Here is a 25,493-nt window from a genome sequence, read left to right on the forward strand (position 1 = left end):
TGAGCTCAGGCTTTTCATCTTACCAATTCTTTATGAATTTTGATACGGACATTAATCTGGAAAGAAACTTAAAGCATGCAGGTTTAATTGTACACCGTGCCTGGGCTTTCCCACCGTAGCACTGAGATGAACTGATTCGGAATGAGTAAGTCACATTACACATGCTAGAGGGGTGTATGAGCGAAACTCTAACTAAACCTGACTTGTCTTGGATCAAAAGACATTACTGGCATGTTACCTTTTATGCCCAAAATGAAAGTTTTATCAACTGGTTGAGGACTGTGCATCTGTCATATTAACAACGTAATTACAACTCATGAATAGTCAGTAGTGTCTGGAAAAACAGTTTCTAACAAGAAAAGTAAAATCTAACAAATTCTAGCATTCTATCAAGCATCTAAAACATGTTTAAAAACATTGGTTACTTATCGTTCTATTATACAGTCAGCTCCAAAATCATAAGACTAATGTATTTGGGTATAAATCCTAACCTCAGCCTAAAAATATCTGCAAAATCAAGTCTTCAACTGAGAAATGTATTACAATTAAAATAATCAACACACAAAACAAAACCACCTCTGCACATAGTATTTATATTGTGTTTTTATGTCTCATGTCCATAGAACTCAGCTCCAAAGTTCCAGTAGCATTAAGCAAACTTCAGGAACTTGTTTTATAAAATACATACTTTCAAATAGCGTGCATGCTAAAATCATTGTAAGTTGCCTGCCACTTAACCCTCAACTGGTCAAATTGTATTCAGTCATAATATATTCAAATAATAAATACATAAATTGTTTTTTCATATTTCTGCAGCTTTATTAACACTACACAATTTAGACCATTTTAACTGTAAAAATGTATTGATTTAAACTGTAAATATTGGAAAGTGGATGTGTGGCCAAAATAGGAGCACTAAATGTAAGAGCAGGTAAGCAACATACACTGATTTTAGTACAGATAAACAAATAAACCCAGAAAGATAATTCCTCAGCTATATCACTTGTTTAATGTTTCGCAAAATTTGACATTGCTTTATTTTAGACTGTAGTTCCTGCAAAATTGCAGTCATAAGCACACTCAATTTAAAAATGGTCAAAGACAGATTATAGACAGATGACTATTAATACTTGGACCAATTAATTCAAAAGGCTAATTTAACCAATAAACAAACATGCAATATTGAAGACCCATACAAGTTCCTCACAACGATCTCTAACTTTCTGCAGACTGTGTGATTGAGTGCTTAGCCCTTTGTTTCCTGGATGATTGAACTATCTAATAGGCAGATTGGGCTCTATGCCTTTCAGAAATGGTCTTATAGGCCTAAACTCATTCTCCGAGCAGCCGCGGTGGTAATTGAATTGAGATTGGGGAAAATGAGGAAGCAATGGTGTCTCAGATCCCCCTGATGGATCCGGCCTCGATGGCATCTAACAAGCCGAGATTTACTGATCCCCAGGCATTAAGAGAGGAGACGCAATGACCTGCCAAATCTACTAGGATGAGTGCCTCATTTTCCTGAGTTCCAGCTAATTTGGGTGTGGGAAAGCCATGAGCTGCATAGAGACGGTAAGAGCTTCCAACACTTCCTCCTGTCTTTGCCCTAAAGCATGAAGTCACAGATAAAATCATGCAGAGCCAAACTACTCTGCAGTGGATTTATCAACACTAAGATGTGTTGAATTATTATCATTATTAACTCTTAGGAAAATCATATTCATCTCAAGAAGCTGCTGTTCTGCATACTAGAAAAGCAACATAGGGTGTTTCCAAACTTGATTAAAATATAACCAACAAAGTTGTTGTTGTATGATTAATGCTGTCTATAAACACTTAATTTGCTGACACTTAATTTGATATGAGAGCAGAGCTTGAGAACTCTTTCTTTTTTTACCAAATTTAGACTCAGTGTGCATGCACTATAGATTTTACTATATTTTTACTATTTCAATCATAAATAAAGCAACTATTCCACATTAAAATTATAAACAAAGAAGCTGTTTTATCTCAGGGGGAAAACACTGCACTTTAATAACCTCTGCAGATGCAACTCTACTTATAATCTTATAATAACTACATTAACAATGTTAGGACGACTTTTTATGCTTTAGACTATAATTAATGTAACAATTAGAACAATATACTGCTACTGCTAATCAGACAGTCGTTCATGCACTTTAGTATCATCATCAATGGCCATTTCTGGATAGGGACTATATAGTTTCCTATGTAAAAGAATAAATGTTTACTCCAGTGAATATTACATATTAATGACAAAGCAAACATTCCACACCCACACCTATAATGAAGGCAAGTGGCCATGGTATAAGAAAGACAACATCATCTGAAATCTCCTATAGTAAAAATGTAACTAATTAATATTACTATTCTTAGATCTTAGAGCTGCAATTCAGTCATTAGAGCAGCTTAATTGAAACATTGTTTCAGGATAAGCACTGACAAATACATTTCCATCATGTCAATAGTAAAGATTTCAGAGACTATATCTGCTGAAAGTAACCTCAGAATTGGCTCTGTAAATACTGGCTAAGCTAAGATTTGCATTGGCTAACATTTATAAGGGAGACAGAGAAGTTATTTAAAGATGAGATTAATGCAGCGAGTTAAAAGAGAAAACAAATGGGACAAAGGTTTCATTCTTATTTTAAAGGAAAATTCTGCAACTATATTAGATAAGAGAAGGCAATAAAGATGAAGATGAGATTTCTGATCTTGAGACTGGGAGGCCAATTGAGAATTCTGAACTTCTTGTCATTTCCATTACATGGGTCCATGAATGCATGCTGTTTATGCTAAATTACAACCATACCAACTACATACTGAGGCAGAAATCCAACTTCATCAAAGCAGGCAACGTATCACTGATCTTTATTTAGTCCTGTTTACATATACACCGATCAACCATAACATTAAAACCGCCTCCTTGTTTCTACATTTACTGCCCATGTTATCAGCTCCACTTACCATATAGGAACACTTTGTAGTTCTACAATTACTGACTGTAGTCCATCTGTTTCTCTGCATGCTTTTTTAACCTGCTTTCACCCTGTTCTTCAATGGTCAGGACCCCCACAGGACCACCACAGAACAGGTATTATTTAGGTGGTGGATCATTCTCAGCACTGCAGTGACAATAACGTGGTGGTGGTGTGTTAGTGTGTGTTGTGCTGGTATGAGTGGATAAGACACAGCAAGGCTGATGTAGTTTTTAAACACCTCACTGTCACTGCTGGACTGAGAATAGTCCACCAACCAAAAATAACCAGCCAACAGCGCCTGTGGGCAGCATCCTGTGACCACTGATGAAGGTCTAGATGATGACCAACTCAAACAGCAGCAAAAGATGAGTGATCATCTCTGACTTTACATCTACAAGGTGGACCAACTAGGTAGTAGTGTCTAATAGAGTGGACAGCGAGTGGACACGGTTTTTAAAAACTCCAGCAGCGCTGCTGTGTCTGATCCACTCATACCAGCACAACACACACTAACACACCACCACCATGTCAGTGTCACTGCAGTGCTGAGAATGATCCACCATCTAAATAATACCTGCTCTGTGGGTGTCCTGACCATTTACATTTATGTGTAAATGCTAACAATTAGGCGACTAACAATTATGACTGAACACAATTTTTGAGCAATTGAGGGTTAAGGGCCTTGCTCAGGGGCCCAACAGTGGCAACTTGACGGTGGTGGGGTTTGAACCGGCGGTGGGGTTTGAACCGGCAACCTCCTGGTTACTAGTCCAGTACCTTAACCACTGAGCTACCACTGCCCTACACCCTACAGTCAGTAATTGTAGAACTACAAAGTGCTTCTATATGGTAAGTGGAGCTGATAAAATGTCAAGTCAAGTCAAGTCAACTTTATTTATATAGCGCTTTTTACAATATACATTGTCTCAAAGCAACTTTACAAAATCCAGGACCAACAGATACAAAAACCCCTGTTGAGCAAGCCGAGGTGGACAGTGAGTGTAGAAACAAGGAGGTGAAACTTTGGTTTTCACCTTGATTTTGATTTTGATTTTCATCAAAGGTTTTGAAACTGTCAAAATGGACAGTGAGTGTAGAAACAAGGAGGTGGTTTTAATGTTATGGTTGATCGTGTATTTCCTCAAAATTTGATATGTTGCACATGCTTTTCTGCTCACCACATTTGTAAAGAGTTTTTTATGTTGTTTTTTATGTTACCATAGCTTTACTGTCAGCTCAAACCAGTCCGGCTGGTCTACTTTGACCTTCCCTCAGCACACCATTTCTTCTAACAGAACTGCTGCTTGTTGAAGGCTGAATCATTTGGTGAAATGCAATATAAATTAGAATGTATCTGTTTTATAGTTAAGTGAGAAAAGCACAAAATAAAAGACTTTTAATATTTTGGCTTACAGACTTTAATGTATCGTGTAGATATAAAAAAATTTTGAATATGCCACCTGCAGCACATAAAAAAAAATGTTGTGATGGCATGAAAACTTAAAGGAACATTACTCCTTAACAGCACTATACACTTTTAAAATATTCCACAGCAGTTGAATTTGTAACAGTTGAGATCATGGAGGATCCACCAAAGGCTCAGTCTGCAAGTAACATGTGTCGTGGCTCACTGCTTTGTGCCAAACTTTGTAACATACAGTATTTATCAATCAGGTCAAAAAGAAAATTAATGCAAATTGCAAATAATTAAGATTCACCATCTAGCAAACATAACACTGTTAAAAGATTTGCTGAGCAGCAGCAACAGCAGTTGAGAAGTCTTGTATCCAGCAAGAATGGCACAAATTCCATTAGCAAAACAGGAACAATTAGTATACTCAGTTCCTAAACAAAAAGTGTAATGAATATGAAAGGTTGTAAACATGCCTCTGTCCCATGCCTTTATGATTTGAGTTGTGCTGCTGCCACAACTTGCCAAATTAATATAAACATTAATATAAGGCCAACAGACTAGCCACTGGGAAGTGCATTTGTCAGTGCACTCTCAGTACTGATCCCAAGGCTGGATAAAAATAAGAAGAGGTTACAGCAGAAAAGGCATCTGGGGGAAAAACTGTGCCAAATAAGGTACCCAGACTGACCTGCTGTGGCAAGTATAATACATATATTATATTTTTTACATGGTATGTTATATATCACTTCACAAGGGTGGTAATGGAAATATGTTCAATGTGTAAAACTATAAAAAACTATAGTTTTAAACATGTATGTAACCTGACTCAAAGACTCCAAAGACTCAGTTTTGTCCCAATCTTGAATTTTGATTGTGTTGATCACACCCTTTAGCCCAACCTTAAAGTTCACATGTAAAATAAATTGCAAGTTCAAAGCAGAAGGTTAAAAGAATTTTAACCTGAGAGTATAAAAGTAAGAAAAACAAAAGCCGCATTGTGAAAAGGTATGGTTGTGAAACTGATGCAAAGTGGTGACACAAGCCATAAAGCTGCTATTACTCATCTTAGAGACGCCATGCAGGAGAGGTGGGGCTCTGAGACGGAGTCAACTTAAGGTCAGCTGTCTTATGAGAGAAGCTTGGATCAGGATTCACCCTCTCACCTTCCTGCTGTTTCTATTCACCTCATGTAATAGTTTCACTGGCCGAGTCTGTTACACAGGTGCAAATAGCTTTCAAAGAAGTCTCAGATCAAGAGGGCCCTATCAAAGTGCAAATAACATTTCATAACAAGTCAGAATTAACCTAACACATTAAATCAGTGTAAATATGAAGTGTAACCCTGCTTTTTGTTTAAAGGCAACAGTGAAATGGCAACAAATCCAGCCTTATTACTGTGCATGCCACCTCGCCTTGAGCCCAACACTAATACACACACATAGCTAGTGGTGTGAGAATCCTCTGCAAACACATCTTCCTTTGTTCTGAAAATCCTTTCTCCAACACACACCGCAAAGTTGAACTTTTGTGACGTGCAAATGCTGAATCCAAACAGAGCTCTTTTTTTGTAGAGGATGAGTGATGCTTGTGCTTCGACCTGTCCTTCAGACAAACCGGCTTTAAACAGCAGGGAACTAAATTGCAGAGGATGTAGAATCAACACTCAAGAAAATTCCAGCTTTTTTATCAATGAAGGAATATATCGAAATAATTAGCTTTACAAAAATGAAATGCATACAGTATATTTGCCGTACAGCTCTCCCACTATCTCTATTGCTGTTGTGAAGGACTAGGGCATGTAAATGGTGTGTGTGCACACAGCTACGTACATCATTGTAAATATTTAGAGAGAAGCTGTGACGATTTTCTTTTTTCCAAGATCATTATCGCTTTGCCAATCATTACCTGATAAAAACAGTATACGGGATGTCACTATAGCCACAACTTTAAGATTTTAGAAAAATACAATATGTATTTAAGTTATGCAAAAGCATGTGAGGATTTGAATATAGATATCAAGATTTTTATGACTGGGCAGGAAGAAAAATATTTAATTTACTTATGCAGTGTGACGAATCACAACCGCAAAAGCTGAATACCTACAAAAAAAAGTAGCATGGCATGAGTGTCTTTATGAGGGGGAAAATGTTAAAGAATTGAGGGGAGGCCAGGGCAACAGCACCAGGCACTCGGTCCTAATTACCACTTGATGTTTGAACACAGGCCACAGGAGAGGCAGTTTGAATTGCTCCCTGTTTAAACAGTTCCCAAGCATCTGTGGTTCACACCAAAGCAGGGCCTGTTTGTTTTCCTCTCTGCTTCATGGGCCATCACTGGGTCTCCCGGAATCCGCAACTGGGTGGCAGCCTAGTTTGCGATGCCTAGGTGTCGGTTTAACACAATGAATCACCGAGTTATAACAGAAACGAATTTGTAAAATATGACTTTGGTGATTTAATTTTGCGGCAATGATTGCTAATTTGTCTTTAGTAATTATAATTAACTAAAGCTGGTGACTTCTCTGTGCTTATATGAATTGGGCTAGTTTGAAATTTTGGAAAAGGGGAGTTTCAGCAGCTTCTTATTCACTGCAGACCTGTTTTTTTCAGTGATTGGCCAACAAATGAATAGTAGCAGTATGTTGTTGACCCAGCAAATTATGTAATATTTTAAATTATGTAATATTTTAAATTATGTAATATTTTAAATTATGTAATATTTTAAATTATGTAATATTTTATGTAAGATTTCATTGAAATCGCAAGACAGGCATGGCATTAATGTGTGTGTGTGTATAAATTATTTTAGAAGCACTAAATTACAAATGCGAAATCACAATCAGCCTATATGAGTGTTTGTGTTTTCAACTGTTAGGTCATGTTAAGCGATTCTGCCAGCATTAAGAAATACCCACCCTGGGACTGTTTCTTAAACCAACACACAGAGACAAAAGAGGACGGAGCCTATGGAATCCCTCGATCTCTCGCGTGCGTGCGATTTTGCATTGCTGGACCACCCACTTAGGCAGAAAACAAGCATGTTAGGCCACTAGGCACTCAATTCCAGGGATTTTGAACTTCAATAGGACCCACATGGAAGCCGCAAAACTGGCCACAAATGCTTCTCCTGCCTTCTATGAGGGTGGGCGAAGGCGGAAAAAAGCCGGTTGAAAGAAAACCACACCACGGCTATGATACACCACCAGAACTTGCAGTTCACCGAGCAGAGGTGATAGGCCTTAACAGTACATTTCCTGCCTGGGAGGCTGGCACACAGCGACAGGACCAAGGGTTAGGTCAAAGGTCGATCCACCTGCTAAGAACAAAGCCTGTTCAGACCGTAGCCATTTTTTCAGTCTTCTTGTAAGAAGCAGCAACTCAGCTCTGTTGGATACTTGCTCTGTTTGTTATGATGGCTTGTGTGTGTGTGTGTGTGTGTGTGTGTGTGTGCACTGAATTTAGACTAAGAAAAAGATCTATTTAACCGTGCAAGAAAACGATCTATAGCCAGACCACAGATCACTTGTAATAACACATCCTTGCCCTTGCCAGAAAGCTTAGCCCAAACAAGAGTGGACAAATAAAAGCAGCAGGGACACTGAAAGTGGAAAAAACACCAATTCTTAACACCTACTGATAAAATAATTGCTATATCAGAGCTACACTAGATCAGATTATTAATAATCAATAATAATGACAGGAACTACATAATAAGGAGTCATACTAAGCACTATTTTTATGCAGCTGTGTGTGTGATAATCCTAATCATTTAATTACAGGATCTGACCAAGACTGGATTTGTTTACTGGCTATTTGTTAACAGGGGCCACAAAAATGTACCTTCAAACAGAGCATGTGACACCATTCATAAGAAGCTATGTAATAAGACAATAAATATAATATTTAGGTTTGTTTTATTACTCCTTACGCTCAAAAACATTAACAATAGCCTCAGAACTTTAACCTTTACTCTAATTTAAAACAAATGAATACAAGAATCTTCATGGCAATGTAATTTCAAAAAAACCTGTAATGCCTTCTAGCAATTCCATATTTACCAGCTAACTGATAATGAAATATTTAACTTGCTACAGATACGTAAGTGAAATTCTGGTATTGTCATATTATGAACATACAAACAATTATAAAATCATTTTTTTATGTTTTAAGTGCTTATGTCCACTTTAAATTTACACACAATGTTTTTGATTTATATTTACAAGTACATAAATGTATATACAAGCATAAACAGCAGATTATATTTAGAGTTGTTATATTAAAATCAATTTATGAAAAGCATTACTGTACTTGTGTTGAATGTTAAATAATTTTGTTCAATTTCATTTTTTTATTGAACCTAGGCTGAATTTGCACAAGGAGTTTTTTTTAAATATCAGCATTAAATGTTGAGAGTTTGAATCCCAGCACTGCCATGCAGCCACTGTTTGGCCCTTGAGCAAGGCCCTTAACCCTATCTGCGGTGTCGTACAATGGCTGACCCTGCGCTCTGACCCCAGCTTTCAAACAAGATGGGATATGCAAAGAAAGAATGTCATTGTACTGTACACGTGTATATGTATATATGACAAATAAAGGCATTCTATTCTATTCTATTAATCTAGAAGTTGATAGATTATTAGAACACTTCTAAATACATGTCAAATTTAGACACTAAAAATGTAAAAACTACTAAATGTTACTATTTAATTAATAAAAATACTAAACTGAAAAAAAAATACTGTACATGTAGAAGCATTAATCAGCCAGTCAGCCTTAAAAAAACAACCATAGATCATTATGAAATTATTTCTGTTTATGAATAAAAATGTGATTCTAACTGACAGATTTCTGTAAGTGGCCTGAAGTTTAGAAGCACAAAGATCAGATGTGGTTCTCTTCATTTTAATCACACACACGCGCGCGCACACACACACACACACACACACACACTTATAAAAATGGGCATGCAGCCATTTCAGCCTGTAGCCACAAGCGCTTTCATGCCAAACTGCTCAAGTGAGGCCTCAGGTATCAGGATATGTGCTAAATAAGATCCTGTTTTATGTACTGGCCTCCACCCTTTTCTAGGATGCAGTGCTTTTGGTCATGCTGAACCAGGATGTCACAGTCTATCAGTGAAATGGTAAGTGAAGCATTACATCAAAAGCAAACAAACAGTTCACCATTTGAAAAGACACTGAGTGTGAGTCCTCCTATACACACTCAGGTCTGATGAGAATATTCATGTTCAAGGAACTAATTAAGATGCACCTGTCTGCTGCATCTGCACAGGCCTCATGAACATAGCCTAAACAGATTACTCACACCATGAAAAAATCTTTTAAAAGCACACCAGCCAGCTAAATCTCCTGATTTATGCCACTTTCATAATTAATAATAAAACAGTATCCAAACCTGTCAAATTACTGAGCAGACATTTATTTAGAGTGGCAAATGTGCTTGAAAATAGTGTAAAAAAACACTCTAAACTTCATTCCGCAATTACAGATCTGTCTGTTTGGACTGTCAACACAATCTGCTTTTTTAATTAACTGACACTACAGGGTGATATGATAAATTTCATCACCACACATGGCACTAGTTAACACTGACCAACTCCTTTATTACTCACAATCACAGTTATTAAAGTAAACAAATCCCAAATCTACAAAAACACATTTAAACAATTTTGATATTGCTGTTAGTTGCAATCTTTGTTTTGCAACATTTGCATGACTTGAAAAGGTTTGTTGTGGCGAGATGAATGTGTGTTAATTTCAGTGCCACTACACAGCATTTTTTGCTCATCTATTAATTCCTTTTTAATAATTAGACACTTCACAACTTTTTGCAATTTCCATTTTTGTCCATTTTGTAATATGCAATTTTAACAGAATCAGTGGTGTTTCCACATAAAATTGATGTATGACTTTTCCTTTGTATAAGAAAATTTTACATTGCATTTCTTGATCAATCAAAAACATTATATTTGCCAAATACAAACAAGTTTCTCAGTAAAAGCATTAAAAAGCATTTTTGTTGACTTTTGTCATAAGGTTTCAAAACAATTAACAAACCCACGATTCTTGCCTTTTTGTATTTTACAAAATGTCCCAAGCTTCCTGAAGAAAAGGGAGTTTATCGTTTAATAGTGTTACTAACTAGCTACAAATAACATATATTCTTATATAAAATAAAGCACTAAATAAAAACAAACAACATTAATGAATTAAAACTGAATATTAGGGTAAAACATCAACAACAAAAAAAGAAAGAGTGAATTTGTCACCCTTTTCACTTAAAAAAATCATTGTACAAATTTAAGAAATCATTACACTTTTAGTAAATAATATATGCATGTAACTTTGTCTTTTGCAATATATTAATAAGCTATTTTTATTATTTTCTATGAACTTGGTTCACTCTGCACAATCACTGAGATCATCACTTCTAATACTCAAAGGTGACACCAAAAGATAGTCCCAACCATTAAGTAAGGTTCTGGTGCCCTCTTGTGGAGACATGCAAGATTGCACCTACACCATAATAAGTACTTTTAATCTGATTATATTGTGGCTTCTCCCTATTATGTCAATCATTACCTAGTCCACTGAATCTCGAGACCTGAACGTTCATACAACTGCTACATCTTGCCTTGTTTAAACCTAATTCTGGCTTGGTTATCAGCTTTTAAAAAATCTAGAAACAGTTATAATAATTCATACTGAATGATTTAACGTACAAAACATATTTCCAGAAAAGCTGGGACATTTAGTAAAATGCAATAAAAAGAAGAATTTGATGCATGCAACACACAAAAAAGTTGGGACAGAGGTATGTTTAGCACTGTGTTCCATCACCTTTTTTATTATGTTATGTTATGATGAAACTTTTTAATGGTTTAGGAACTAAGAAAATTAATTTTTGCAGTTTTGCAAGCAATTTTTTCTCCACTCTTGCTTGATACAAGACTTCAGCTGCTCAACAGTCCATGATCATGGTTTTCTGATTCTCCTTTTATTTTAAGAATCGTATTTGTATATAATTAATGTTTGGCTTTTTCTTTGTGTAACAGTTTTAGTGTAATTAATTGCATTCCTTGATGCAGCTGTAAACTGTGTTAAGTAACAATGGTTTCCTGAAAAACTCATGAGTCTATTTGGCTATATTTATAACAGCATGAGGTTTCTTATGCATTGCCATCGGAGGACACAAAGTTTATGCACATTCAACAATGGTTTTAGGCCTTATCCTACACACACACAGATTTCTCTGGATTCCCCAATTTTTTTTATAATATGATGTATTGTAAATTACAAAAGACCCACATAATTTGCAATCTTGTGTTTTTTTAAACTGATTGACCATTTTCTACTGAAGTTTGGTGCAAAGTGGTGAGCCATGACCCACCAATGCTTGAACAAACTGGCCTTTGGTGGATCCTCCTTTTATACTCATTATTCCCTCACGCCTTACAAATTCACCTGCTTAATGTTGAATGTTTTAAAACACTAAAACTTCAATATTCAGTAAACCTTTTACTTTTATTTTGTCTATTTTTAAAAGTCTGCATGTGTTAAAGGCATCAAATTCTAAATGTGTTTCTATTTACAAAATACCATGAAGTTGATCATTAAAAGCATGACAATTTTTCTTTCTACTTTTGCCATTTAAATAAAGATTCAAGAGAATTAACAAATCACAGATTCTTCTTTTTACTGCATTTTACTAAATGTCCCAACTTTTCTGGAAATGGGGTTTGTAGATGCTATAATGTTACCTTTGTACATATCAACAAGTGAATCCTTCAGCTCTGGTTTGTGCTTCCATGCTGTTGGATGGAGTTCCCCCTCAGTCTCAGAGCAGCTCTCCCTGCATTAGTAAAAAATAATGTTAGAATCTCACTGTCGGCATAATGCACCAAATCTTGAAGGTTGTGCTTAGTCTGTTCTTACATTCTGTAATAGTTGGTGAAGCCTGGGACAGACTATTATCTTTAGTAATACCTTCATACACATCAGATGAAGCAGGCCAATTGGTTTTTTTCTGCTATCTTGTTCCATAACAAATCCCTATAGCAATGGTATCTTCTTTCTTGTTCCTCAGCCTTTTTGTCCCGTTTTTCGGTTACGGGGTCGGCATTTCCGGCTTCTTCCCTTTTTAGGGGGCGCCGGCGGGATTTGGCACAGTTTTTACGCCGGATGCCCTTCCTGACACAACCCTCCCTATTTATCCAGGCTTGGGACTGGCACTACAATGCACTGGTCAGTGCATCCCAGCGGCTAGGTAACTATGGGACAATTCAGTGTCTCCAATTAGCCTAGTGGCATGTTTTTGGACTGTGGGAGGAAACCGGAGCACCCAGAGTAAACCCACGCAGACACGGGGAGAACATGCAAACTCCACACAGAAAGAACCCGGACCGCCCCACCTGGGGATCGAACCCAGGACCTTCTTGCTCTGAGGTGAATGCTACCCACTTAGCCACCTTACCGCCCACTTTTTAAATGTAATACACTTGTGCACTTTTGCATAAATCCACTTTAAATTCACATTAGCATGTTATTTATTATATTTTTGCATGTCTTCCTTCTTCTGCCAATGTAGCTGCATGCAGTTACCTAGTTGTATGTCTTCTACTGCTGCAGACCCCTACCCTGATTGAGCAGGACAGACATGTGTGCAGTAGCCAACCGCTTCTTTTCACCTACATGAGGCAAGTTCACACAAGGATCAGCATCAGAAACAAGGACACTAACTGTTGAAGTTTTGCGAAATGGGAACTTTTGTCCATTCTTGCTTGATACAAGACTTTAGCAGCTCAACAGTCTGTGGTCGTAGTCTGTTTTTCCCATTCATGATGCACCACACCTTTTTTAATAGGAATCAGATCTGGACAACAGACAAGCCAGTCAAGCACACACACTCTCTGTCCAAAGAGTCATATTGTTGTGGCGTGTGAAACCTGCCATTATCTTGATGAATTAACCATGGACCTCCTGGGAAAAGATGTAGCCTTGATATATATTATATGTCGTAGTATATGGCCCTCCTTATATATGCCTCCACATCAACAACACTATCACCTATGCCATGGTCATTGATGCACCCCATACTATGACAGTTCTTGCTTTTGCCATTATGCTGGAAGTCTGAATGGTCTTGAATAACTCATAAAATTGATGTATGGCTTTCTCTTTGTATACAATTTCCAGGTTGCATTTCTTGATGCAGCAGTGGCCTGTAATAAGTGACAATGGTTATCTGAAGTACTCCTGAGCCTGTGTGACTATATTTAATCACAGCAAAATAATGGTTTATTATGCAATGTGATGGCTCAAGGGTCACACAAATCTATTTTTGACCATGCTTTACATGTACTGAGATCTTACTGAATCTTTGTACAGTATCATACACTATATTGCCAAAAGTATTCACTCACCCATCCAAATAATTGAATTCAGGTGTTCCAATCACTTTGATAGCCACAGGTGTATAAAACCAAGCACCTAGGCATGCAGACTGCTTCTACAAACATTTGTGAAAGAATCGGTCACTCTCAGGAGCTCAGTGCATTCCAGCATGGTACCGTGATAGGATGCCACCTGTGCAACAAGTCCAGTCATGAAACTTCCTCTCTACTAAATATTCCACAGTCGACTGGACTGGATTAGCTCAAGAACAGTGTGTAGAGAGCTTCATGGAATGGGTTTCCATGGTCGAGCAGCTGCATCCAAGCCTTACATCACCAAGCGCAATGCAAAGTGTCAGATGCAGTGGTGTAAAGCATGCTGCCACTGGACTCTAGAGCAGTGGAGACGTGTTCTCTGGAGAGACAAATCACGCTTCTCCATCTGGCAATCCAATGGACGAGTCTGGGTTTGGCAGTTGCCAGGAGAACAGTACTTATCTGACTGCATTGTGCCAAGTGTAAAGGTTGTTGGAGGGGGGATTATGGTGTGGGGCTGTTTTTCAGAAGTTGGGCTCGGCCCCTTAGTTCCAGTAAAAGGAACTCTTAATGCTTCAGCATACCAAGAGATTTTAGATGATTTCATGCTCCCAACTTTGTGGGAACAGTTTGGGGATGGCCCCTTCCTGTTCCAAAATGACTGTGCACCAGTGCACAAAGCAAGGTCCATAAAGACATGGATGAGCGAGTTTGGTGTGGAAGAACTTGACTGGCCTGCACAGACCTGACCTCAACCCGATAGAACACCTTTGGGATGAATTAGAGCGGAGACTGTGAGCCAGGCCTTCTCGTCGAACATCAGTGTCTGACCTCACAAATGCGCATCTGGAAAAATGGTCAAACATTCCCATAAACACACTCCTAAACCTTGTGGAAAGCCTTCCCAGAAGAGTTGAAGCTGTTATAGCTGCAAAGGGTGGGCCGACATCCTATTAAACCCTATGGATTAAGAATGGGATGTCACTCAAGTTCATATGCGTGTGAAGGCAGACGAGCGAATACTTTTGGAAATATAGTGTATATGGTACAGGGTAAAAAAAAAAAATTTGACAATTTTCCGAACTGCAGAAACTTCATTGTTTTTTTCATGCACACTGTGTTTATGTCTTTGATTTGGTGCATTGTGGGGAAGACATGTAGTTTAAAATTCCTCTGTTCCTCTGTAATGAGCTGGAAGTGGCTGCTCCCACATAGGTCATCCTACACTTTCCATGTAATATCCAGTATTTCAGGTTTACTCGAGTCAATTGTGGAGTATACTCCATGGGTGCAGGCATGTGTTCAAATTGTCGGTTATTAGGCATAGATCTCTTTTATTAAGGAGTTATTTTCTATTCTGGAAAAATAACAAATTAAAGGTGATTTCAATGGTGGACAGGAGTTAGCAATGGACACTTTGACTGGCATGCAGCCTCAGACACAGAAGGGTTCAGTGCCCTGTTGCCCACCCTATTCAGGGTGTATTTTTGCTTTGTGTTAGACAATGACCCTGTCCTTAATAAAGTGGTTATTTATTTACCTATTATTAATTAACATTTTATCCTGGTTGGGGTATAGTGCGTTTGCCTCCATCCAAAAACACTGGGCAAAATGCAGGAATACACCCATGGCAGAGCTCCAATCACAGAACATTTTACCCACGCACCAAAGCAGCAAATTAGAGTAACCAATCCAACTTCTGCATGTTTTGGAGAGGTGAGAGAAAACTAGGGTGCTCAGTAAAAACATATGCAGATATTTGGAAACCGTGCAAAACTTTTTAGCCAGTGGCCAGAGGAAAGAACCAAACCTGGTAGTGTGAATGAATGAATAAATGAATGATTTAAGTAATTAATTAATTAATTTACTGTTCCACCTAGCAAGTAGGCCAGGTTTTTACTTTTCAAACTGACTAATAAAAAGAAGGGTGGCACGGTGGCTTAGTGGGTAGCACTGTTGCCTCACAGCAAAAAGGTCCTGGGTTCGATCCCCAGGTGGGGCGGTCCGGGTCCTTTCTGTGCGGAGTTTGCATGTTCTCCCCGTGTCTGTGTGGGTTTCCTCCAGGAGCTCCCACAATCCAAAAACATGCAGTCAGGTTGATTGGAGACACCAAATTGCTCTGTCTGTCTGTCTGTCTGTCTGTCTGTCTGTGTCTGTGTGTGTGTGTGTGTGTGTGTGTGTGTGTGTGTGTGTGTGTGTGTTGCGATGGACTGGCATCCCGCCCAGGGTGTTACTGTGTGCCTTGCGCCCATTGAAAAGCTGGGATAGGATCCAGCACCCCCCCCCCCCCCCCCCATAAGAAAATAAATGATTGATAGAAAGTATGCATGTAAAACCCATCCACTGCATTTAAGACCACTGTTCCAACTACTGTATCGTGAAAACGACGTGGGGTGTCTGTACAAAACTGTACCTACACCACCGTAACCCCACCTATTGAAATGGAACCTAATAATGTGCCGTTTCTTTAGTTTACATAATAGATGTGTAAATGAACCAGAGTTACCAGGTAGTACAGGTAAAAATACCTGTGGTACACCACACACCACACACCACACCAACCAACCAAACCGAGTCTAATCAACCAACTTACCTCATACAAAGCTCATGCTCCAAACTGGAGATTTTATGTTTTGCTCTCTGAATTGCTGTTTTAACCTCGTGTGCCATACTATAAACATTCATGTGTAATACAGCAGAAAAGTCTACTCGACTATAAGGTAATAATATCACTTTTCTATGTGGCGTCTCCGCTTTCAGTTGCACATAAATGCAACATGATACAGGACAGATGAGAAGACAACAAACCCACATGAGGAGCCACAGATACAAACTGGACCAAACTAGGAGTCCACAACTGACTCCAGTTTACTGTTTAAGTTAGTGACTGTGATAACTTTTCCATTTGATTTTGTTTCTTTTATGCAATCCATGTTTTAACAGCTCAAGGAACTATGCCACACTACAGCATTGGTGTTTTGTTTCAAGTCTCTTGCATTTCTTGTCTAGTTTTACTAAATGTTGAGTTAGTGTGCTAGTTTCCAGATACACTACTTTCAACAACTTATCCAGGTTATTTACACAATGAATGGTACATTGAATACAGAAATGTCTGTCGCCTTCGTTACAAATAAACATGCCCATTACTTACCGTTGACACCAGAAAATAAATGGCTGGTTTCTGCTTCTGTTCAAGTTTACAAATCTAATTTTAAAAAGTAATAGTTCCTCCAACTACAGCCTGCATACTCCATTTTACTGCCCGAGGGAAAACAGAAGGAAGTGGGAGTAGTAATACAGTTACACATATCGTCCACTAGAGGACAGTAAATGAATACCTAACGTTTACCTGAGGTGGACAGTAGCCTAGTTAAAATACTTTAGCGTACTTGAGCACATTTTAAGTGTACTTTACGTAAGTGAAACCATCTGTGATAGCTTTAGCTTGTACGTCAAAATATTTTTTTCATGGAAATTGATTTTATATTTTATCCACAGAAAGTACAAACAGGGAGATGTTGCATCCACACACTATTTAACTAAAACATGCTAACTAGTGCACTGGTTGTAATGTTGGTACTCACTATGTACAGGATAGCTTTGAATTAGTACGCCAACAAGTGTGACTTCATCCCTTCTCCTAAACATGCAGAGGGTGGCTTAAATACTGTAAATGAACTCAAGAAATAAGTAATTAAATGAATGTATGTAATGTAATGGATTGGCAGCATCTTCAGGTGGCTTTCTTGTCCTGCTTGATTAAAATGAAGTGATTTTTTGTGATTAATGAAACGCAGGGCAGCATGGTGGTCTGAGGGTAGCGGTGGCACCTCACAGCAAGAACATCCAGGGTTCAATTCCCTTGCCGGGCTGACACCCTGTCAACCCTTCCTTTGTTGAGCTTGGAGTTTGCCCTATGTCCATGTGGGTTTCTTCCAGGTGCTCAGTTTTTCTCCCCAGTCCAAAGACATGCAGTCAAGCTAATTGGAGCTACTAAAGTTGCATTAAGTGTGAATGTTTGTGTGTGTGTGTTCCATAATACTGTTGATGACAAGCCTCACCAGACTTATTCAACTTCATGAACCTTGCTTTATGCATGCAGGGTCATGCTGAAAAATGACTAGCCCAAAGAAGTGGCCAAGGATGTAAAAAAAAAGAAGAAGAAGAATCCAGGCAAATATCTAGGTAACTGCAGTCCTTGATCACCTCAGATGAGGTCAGTATTGATCATTCAAAATAAAAAAAAACAGGGCAAAATGTTGTCAATGCTAGCCACTCTCCACTGAAGTCTGAAAGCATCTAACGTGATAAATAGGCCTTTGCAAAAATTGGAGAGGGACAAATACTTTTTCATGCCAATGCTATGTAAAAGTCATATCTAAAAGTTTTAAATATTAATGTCGTAAATAAGAATAATAAAATGTCAGGCATAATTGTGTCTGGTTTTATTCTGAAATAAAACTACTGCCATTGGTAGGGCAAAAATCACTCAGCAATTAACAATCATGATGAAACTGGAGCTTCCTAAAGTTTTAAGGAGCAAAATAATTAAAGCCTCGAATAAAAAAAGCTACAGAGATGTAACAAATAGCTTAAACATCCTCGAATAAATAATTCACACGTTGATAGAACAAAAAGAAAGAAAGATCATGGAACCATAAATTGCATTAGAATAGGTGTGGTGCTCATAAAGTCTTAAGATGCTCTCAGGCTAATGATAAGAAACGTAGTAAAGAATCCAGCAGTCACTTAAAAGAGTTGCAGGGTACACAGTTACCACGATAACGACAAGCAATGAACTACACAGCAGTAATATTTGGTCCTACACTGAAAACTGAAAAGCACAGAGCTGTCCATCTATAATTTGCACATAAGTATTTACAAAACCAGATAATATATATATATATATAAAATAATAAAATATATTTTCCACAGTGTTCATTGTGCTAATCATATAATGGTTTGTTGACTGCAAATGCACCTTTAATTTGTCAACTATTTGTTCTGTCAGATTCTCATCCACCTTGCATCTACTCATTTTCTTTAAATGTATAATTTTAAGAGTTCTCTTTTAAAAATTTTAAATCTGTATTAGTAAAGTGGTGATCCTCATTTTCATCTCCCTGTTTCTGATTCTACCTCTTTAACTGCACTGACATGGACTATGTTCATGCAGCCAAATAAGAGTGAGCAAGTTTTTCATACTTGTACCTTATGTTATTGTAGTGAGACAGTAAATTTGATTTGATTTGTGCATTGTTTTTTAACATGATTCATAAAGAAAGCATGCTAAACAATTAACATGCTATAATACAAGTACAATAAAAGTATTATCTGTGTGTGTGTGTGTGTGTGTATGAATGATGCAACTGACACATTTGATAAGTAAAATGTATATACTGTAATGCACTTGAGCACGATTGAGGGACAATTTACTCTAAAACGAGGATAGGCCTGATATTCCCTATGTTTTAAACAGTTGTACCTTTCAGACTGACAATGGGTGTGTTCGAAAAGCTAGTGAGCTGTCTACATTGGCAGCATTTTACGTCATCCTGTGCGCGCTCCCGAGAAGGAGACTGTTAGAAATCCTAGATGCCTTAAAATCCTCACTTCTGAGGCATCTTATTATTTCAATGTTATTTTGGCTCAAGAACGAGTGAGCATCGGACGCTGCCTTAGTGATCAAGACAATCCCGGCATTCATGGCTGACGGGGCGGAGAAACGAATGGAGTTATTTTCAAACGTAAATAAAATATTACTGATTTTTAACTTGTATAAACTTGTACCGAGTGTTTTTATTTGCAAGTTCGGGCTTGTCAGGAAATTTAACCGTTATCGGTACATGAAGGGAGATGTTATTGACGTTAGCGTGCTATGCTACCTCAGTTTATTGGTTTTAATGGCGAGATGCTAAATGCTAAACGCGAAATGCTAAACCCGATGGAATCGCTGTCTAAGTAGTGCGTTCGAACCCAGGAAAAAATGTACTATGAAGTTTTACAGTAAAACTGTTAAGTTTACAGTTGAACCATAAAAGTTCACAGTTCTACTGTCATTTTTACAGTTTGACCATGAGTACAACTGTGAACTCTCATGTTACCACGAAGTTCATGGTAACCTTTTCAGTGTTTAATAATATTGACTGTGAAGTTTACAGTAAAACTGTTAAGTTTACAGTTGAACCATAATAGTTCACAGTTCTACTGTCATTTTTACAGTTTGACCATAAGTACAACTGTGAACTCTCATGTTACCACGAAGTTCATGGTAACCTTTTCAGTGTTTAATAATATTGACTGTAAAGTTTACAGTAAACTGTAAAGTTTACAGTAAAACTGTAAAGTTTACAGTTGAACCATAATAGTTCATAGTTCTACTGTCACTTTTACAGTTTGACCATAAGTACAACTGTGAACTCTCATGTTACCATGAAGTTCATGGCCACCTCCTCTGGTGTTTAATAATGTTGACTGTGAAGTTTACAGTTCAACTGTAAACATGATATTGTTGAATTGTTAAATTCAGTCAACTTACAGTTTAAAGTTAAACTAGGAATAGTTCATAGTCACCTCTTCTAATGTTTGATGTTTACAGTAATTTACAGTTTAACTATGGCCATATAGGTAAACGACAAGATACAAATATCAAGACAATAATAATGTATATAATATTTATGTATTATTTAAAGTAGGTATGTGAATGAAGGGTGTAAATGTATGTGTGTGGGGGTAAATTCATTACATGACATGAAAAACATGTCAAAAACACATTATTTACAGTGTATCACAAAAGTGAGTACACCCCTCACATTTCTGCAGATATTTAAGTATATCTTTTCATGGGACAACACTGACAAAATGACACTTTGACACAATGAAAAGTAGTCTGTGTGCAGCTTATATAACAGTGTAAATTTATTCTTCCCTCAAAATAACTCAATATACAGCCATTAATGTCTAAACCACCGGCAACAAAAGTGAGTACACCCCTTAGTGAAAGTTCCTGAAGTGTCAATATTTTGTGTGGCCACCATTATTTCCCAGAACTGCCTTAACTCTCCTGGGCATGGAGTTTACCAGAGTTTCACAGGTTGCCACTGGAATGCTTTTCCACTCCTCCATGACGACATCACGGAGCTGGCGGATATTCGAGACTTTGCGCTCCTCCACCTTCCGCTTGAGGATGCCCCAAAGATGTTCTATTGGGTTTAGGTCTGGAGACATGCTTGGCCAGTCCATCACCTTTACCCTCAGCCTCTTCAATAAAGCAGTGGTCGTCTTAGAGGCGTGTTTGGGGTCATTATCATGCTGGAACACTGCCCTGCGACCCAGTTTCCGGAGGGAGGGGATCATGCTCTGCTTCAGTATTTCACAGTACATATTGGAGTTCATGTGTCCCTCAATGAAATGTAACTCCCCAACACCTGCTGCACTCATGCAGCCCCAGACCATGGCATTCCCACCACCATGCTTGACTGTAGGCATGACACACTTATCTTTGTACTCCTCACCTGATTGCCGCCACACATGCTTGAGACCATCTGAACCAAACAAATTAATCTTGGTCTCATCAGACCATAGGACATGGTTCCAGTAATCCATGTCCTTTGTTGACATGTCTTCAGCAAACTGTTTGCGGGCTTTCTTGTGTAGAGACTTCAGAAGAGGCTTCCTTCTGGGGTGACAGCCATGCAGACCAATTTGATGTAGTGTGCGGCGTATGGTCTGAGCACTGACAGGCTGACCCCACACCTTTTCAATCTCTGCAGCAATGCTGACAGCACTCCTGCGCCTATCTTTCAAAGACAGCAGTTGGATGTGACGCTGAGCACGTGCACTCAGCTTCTTTGGACGACCAACGCGAGGTCTGTTCTGAGTGGACCCTGCTCTTTTAAAACGCTGGATGATCTTGGCCACTGTGCTGCAGCTCAGTTTCAGGGTGTTGGCAATCTTCTTGTAGCCTTGGCCATCTTCATGTAGCGCAACAATTCGTCTTTTAAGATCCTCAGAGAGTTCTTTGCCATGAGGTGCCATGTTGGAACTTTCAGTGACCAGTATGAGAGAGTGTGAGAGCTGTACTACTAAATTGAACACACCTGCTCCCTATGCACACCTGAGACCTAGTAACACTAACAAATCACATGACATTTTGGAGGGAAAATGACAAGCAGTGCTCAATTTGGACATTTAGGGGTGTAGTCTCTTAGGGGTGTACTCACTTTTGTTGCCGGTGGTTTAGACATTAATGGCTGTATATTGAGTTATTTTGAGGGAAGAATAAATTTACACTGTTATATAAGCTGCACACAGACTACTTTTCATTGTGTCAAAGTGTCATTTTGTCAGTGTTGTCCCATGAAAAGATATACTTAAATATCTGCAGAAATGTGAGGGGTGTACTCACTTTTGTGATACACTGTACATCTAAAAAAAAATAGATGATTAACAATATTCCAATAAAAAAAGAATACAGCACAGATTTACATATTTATAATATTACAAAAATACAAATAACCTCATGCAGACAGGACAAATATTACATTACATCAATATTACATCAGACAGATGACTTTATAGCGCCTTTTATTATGCCTGTTCTGCGCAAACCTCTCTTCTACAGACATCATGTCAGACATCATGTCAGTCTGGACATCTGGGCATGCGCACATGCGCACTTGATTTGAGACCGTTATTTCAACCAAGCGTCTCGAGCTTCGCGTCAGGTAAACCGCGCGAAATACAAATATAGTGTCAGTTTCAGTGATTTAATTCTCAAAAACGAGTCTGTTAAAGTCCGCGCTGTGTATCTGCTTAAAGATAAAGTTCCTGCCACATGTGTTATTGAGTCAGAACTTATTAAAGGACACAAGAATCTGACGACGGAAAATCTCATCAACGGCTAAACTGTTATCTGGAAAGTGAGAAATGGATAAAAAGACGTTGGTGAAGCGGCGCGCGCTAAACCCTGAAGTTCGATGGTAAGTCATAAACTTAAACAGTTTATAATAATACACAATAATATATTTACTATGCCTAAAATGTTATTAAAAATAAATGGCCATTTTAGAAAGCCGAAAATAACACAGGTCTCAGGATTCTATGTCTTCAAATTAGTTACTTGGGACGTTACTAAACCATTAGCATAAACAGTCTGTTATCTGACGGTAATTGATTGTGCTCTTTTTAAATGCGTAGTAATACTTGCAACGCGTTAAGACTGGTACAATTACTTAGTTTATAGTGTTGTTACAGTGCTAATCTGCACTATAATAAACCTATCAGTTTTTATAATTGTAAGTGTACAGATAATATAAATGCTTTTAATATTTCCTACAAGACAATTCACCTTTTATGTCTTATTTATACACGTCTTAATTAAATGTGAACGTTAACCTGCAAGTTGCTCCTAAAATAGTGGAGGTCCAGCATTTTCTTTGGAATGATGGGTGATATGTGTGCTTTAAATTATTGCTGTGAAACTGGGGCAGTTGATCAAAGTTTATATGATTTATTCAGGAAATGTCTATTAACACACATTTCAGGTTTTCCCTACTCTTTCCCTACTCCCTATAAAACTTGGGCACCACCTAAGCCCAAGCCCAGTGACCACACCACGTAAGCCTGCCAACAACCCAGGGAAAACCCTGCATTTGTGCCACTGTGTTTAAGCTATTGTAGCATTCTGTTAACTACAGATTTTAAATATGAAATTAAAAGCAGTATTTTTATTCCAGGAAAATGACCACATGTCAAGGAGGGCTGCTGAGGTTGAGAGAGTCTCAGTGTCCGACAGAGAAGACCCGTGTATTGTAGATAACAGTATCTGCCTACATGCACATCAGCACATAAGGATGGGTTTTCCATATTCTTGTTCATGATAGTAGCAGCAAGTTTCAGTACATTGCTTTACAACCACATCCACAGAATGTTACTGTTTTTGTAGATAACTCAGATAACTACATATTCTAAATCATTTCATTCTAGGACTATGCTGTAAAGGAGAAAATTACAAGGAGGCCTGGATCTCGGAAACTTAAAGTAGGTGCTAATTGATTTTTTAAAAACAGATTGTGTTTAAAATAAATTTGTGTTAAAATATGTAAAACAACTCACTTCTTTACAGTTTTGGTGCTGACAATGTCTTTTCATCCATCCATTCATCCACCTTTGTGCCCGCCTGCATATCTATATATGCTTAAAGCCCTGACTGTTTTCAACTTCTGTTGGGTGTGTTACTAAATGCTAAACTGTACTGATTGCATAGCTGCTGATATTAATTGTTTGATTCTTTTTCTAGTAACTAGTGAATCAGACGGGCCATGCCAATCCATCTTAAGGCAGTCTGAGCTACTAAAATAATGAAATTAAAAAGAGAGAAGATCTGTCTGCGTCAGTGCTTTAGTGCAGATGAAGGTAAGTCATGTTTTTCAGCAATAAATATTTTTTGCACCATAACAATTAATGGTAATTAATGATACGCTTACCAAATATATGCCTTATGATACATCAGATGTAAGACATTGCTGATGAAATATATTAGGGCCCCTGTAGCTTAGAGGTGATGGCGGCAAATGTTTGATTATTTTTATTTATTTATTTATTTATTTTATTTTTTTTGCATTTTTAAAGGTGGCCGAACAGATTTTCCCCATGAAGGAGGTCCAGAAAGTGTACTTCACCAGCAAATTCAACAATGTGGACAAGCTAGGAAAACAAGAGGTGTAATTCATGTCACAATTCACGCCCCCACACACACTCAGACATAGGACACATCCAAGCACCCAGTACTGCCATAATTAAATGCATAAGGAATGCTTATGAATTAGATTTTTCATTATGTATGTATAGAGTTTATATATACTGTAGATTTATACCACAATACATTATTCAGTTATATAATTGTATATATTACTGTATAATAAAATTATATTATTGTATAATTACCATCGTAAAATAAATTATTAAGTGTAATATAATTATGTTATTATATAACAAATACAATCTATTACCATTATTTTTTATATTACTATTATTTTAATGCATTTAACATTACATTATAGAATGCCAAGTTGGCACATGTGTTATCAGTTTACCATTTAGAAGATATCCTTACCAGTTGTTTTTGTGCGTGTTTGAAATTATACCGTTGCTGAATAAATGGAGTTGTGAGATCTATACATTGTATTGTATTGTATAATTAATGTCAAAGTACAGTAATTACAAAGTAAACTGTGAAGTCCAGGGTAAAACTGTTTACCAAGTTTACAGTGGAACTTTTAAACATCACAGTAAAATAATCAATCAGGTTTACAGTTTTACTTTGAAATTGCTTATAGTAGAACTGTGAAATAATTCAGTGTTTTACTGTGAAAGTTCATAGTGGAACTGTCAACTAGATTACTATGAAAGTTCACAGTAGAACCATGAAGTGGCCAAATTACCATCAATTCATAGTAGAACTGTAAAATAATTCAGTTTTACTGTGAACTTTTTTTTATAGTAAAACTGTGAAATAATTCATGGTTTTACTGTGAAAGTTGATAGTGGAACTGTCAACTAGATTACTATAAAATTTCACAGTAGAACCATGAAGTGGCCAAATTACCATCAAAATTTCAAAGTAGAAC

At 37.6% G+C, this 25,493-nt stretch overlaps 1 protein-coding gene and 1 long non-coding RNA gene across 3 annotated transcripts in view; one reads left to right on the forward strand and one right to left on the reverse strand.

Annotated features, from left to right (window-relative positions):
* Positions 1-19,979, reverse strand: part of mipol1 (mirror-image polydactyly 1) — an 80,761-nt gene extending 60,782 nt beyond the window's left edge. The window contains exons 1-3 of the mRNA XM_063007945.1: positions 19,968-19,979; positions 17,015-17,097; positions 12,196-12,287 (exon numbers count right to left, since the gene is read on the reverse strand). Of these exons, the coding sequence (XP_062864015.1) occupies positions 12,196-12,287; positions 17,015-17,097; positions 19,968-19,979 (187 nt within the window). The remainder of the gene's footprint in view (positions 1-12,195; positions 12,288-17,014; positions 17,098-19,967) is intronic.
* Positions 19,980-22,583: 2,604 nt separating this feature from the next.
* LOC134325615 (uncharacterized) lies at positions 22,584-25,041 on the forward strand. 2 transcript variants are annotated; one of them, XR_010014307.1, is made up of 5 exons: positions 22,585-22,844; positions 23,601-23,762; positions 23,851-23,904; positions 24,164-24,279; positions 24,496-25,041. It is a non-coding gene; the product is annotated as an uncharacterized LOC134325615 (long non-coding RNA). The 2 variants fall into 2 exon arrangements; XR_010014306.1 differs by having other exon boundaries at positions 22,584-22,844; positions 23,601-23,904.
* The last annotated feature ends 452 nt before the right edge of the window (positions 25,042-25,493 follow it).

Source organism: Trichomycterus rosablanca, chromosome 13, assembly GCF_030014385.1.
Source record: "Trichomycterus rosablanca isolate fTriRos1 chromosome 13, fTriRos1.hap1, whole genome shotgun sequence".
Classification (NCBI taxonomy): Eukaryota; Metazoa; Chordata; class Actinopteri; order Siluriformes; family Trichomycteridae; genus Trichomycterus; species Trichomycterus rosablanca.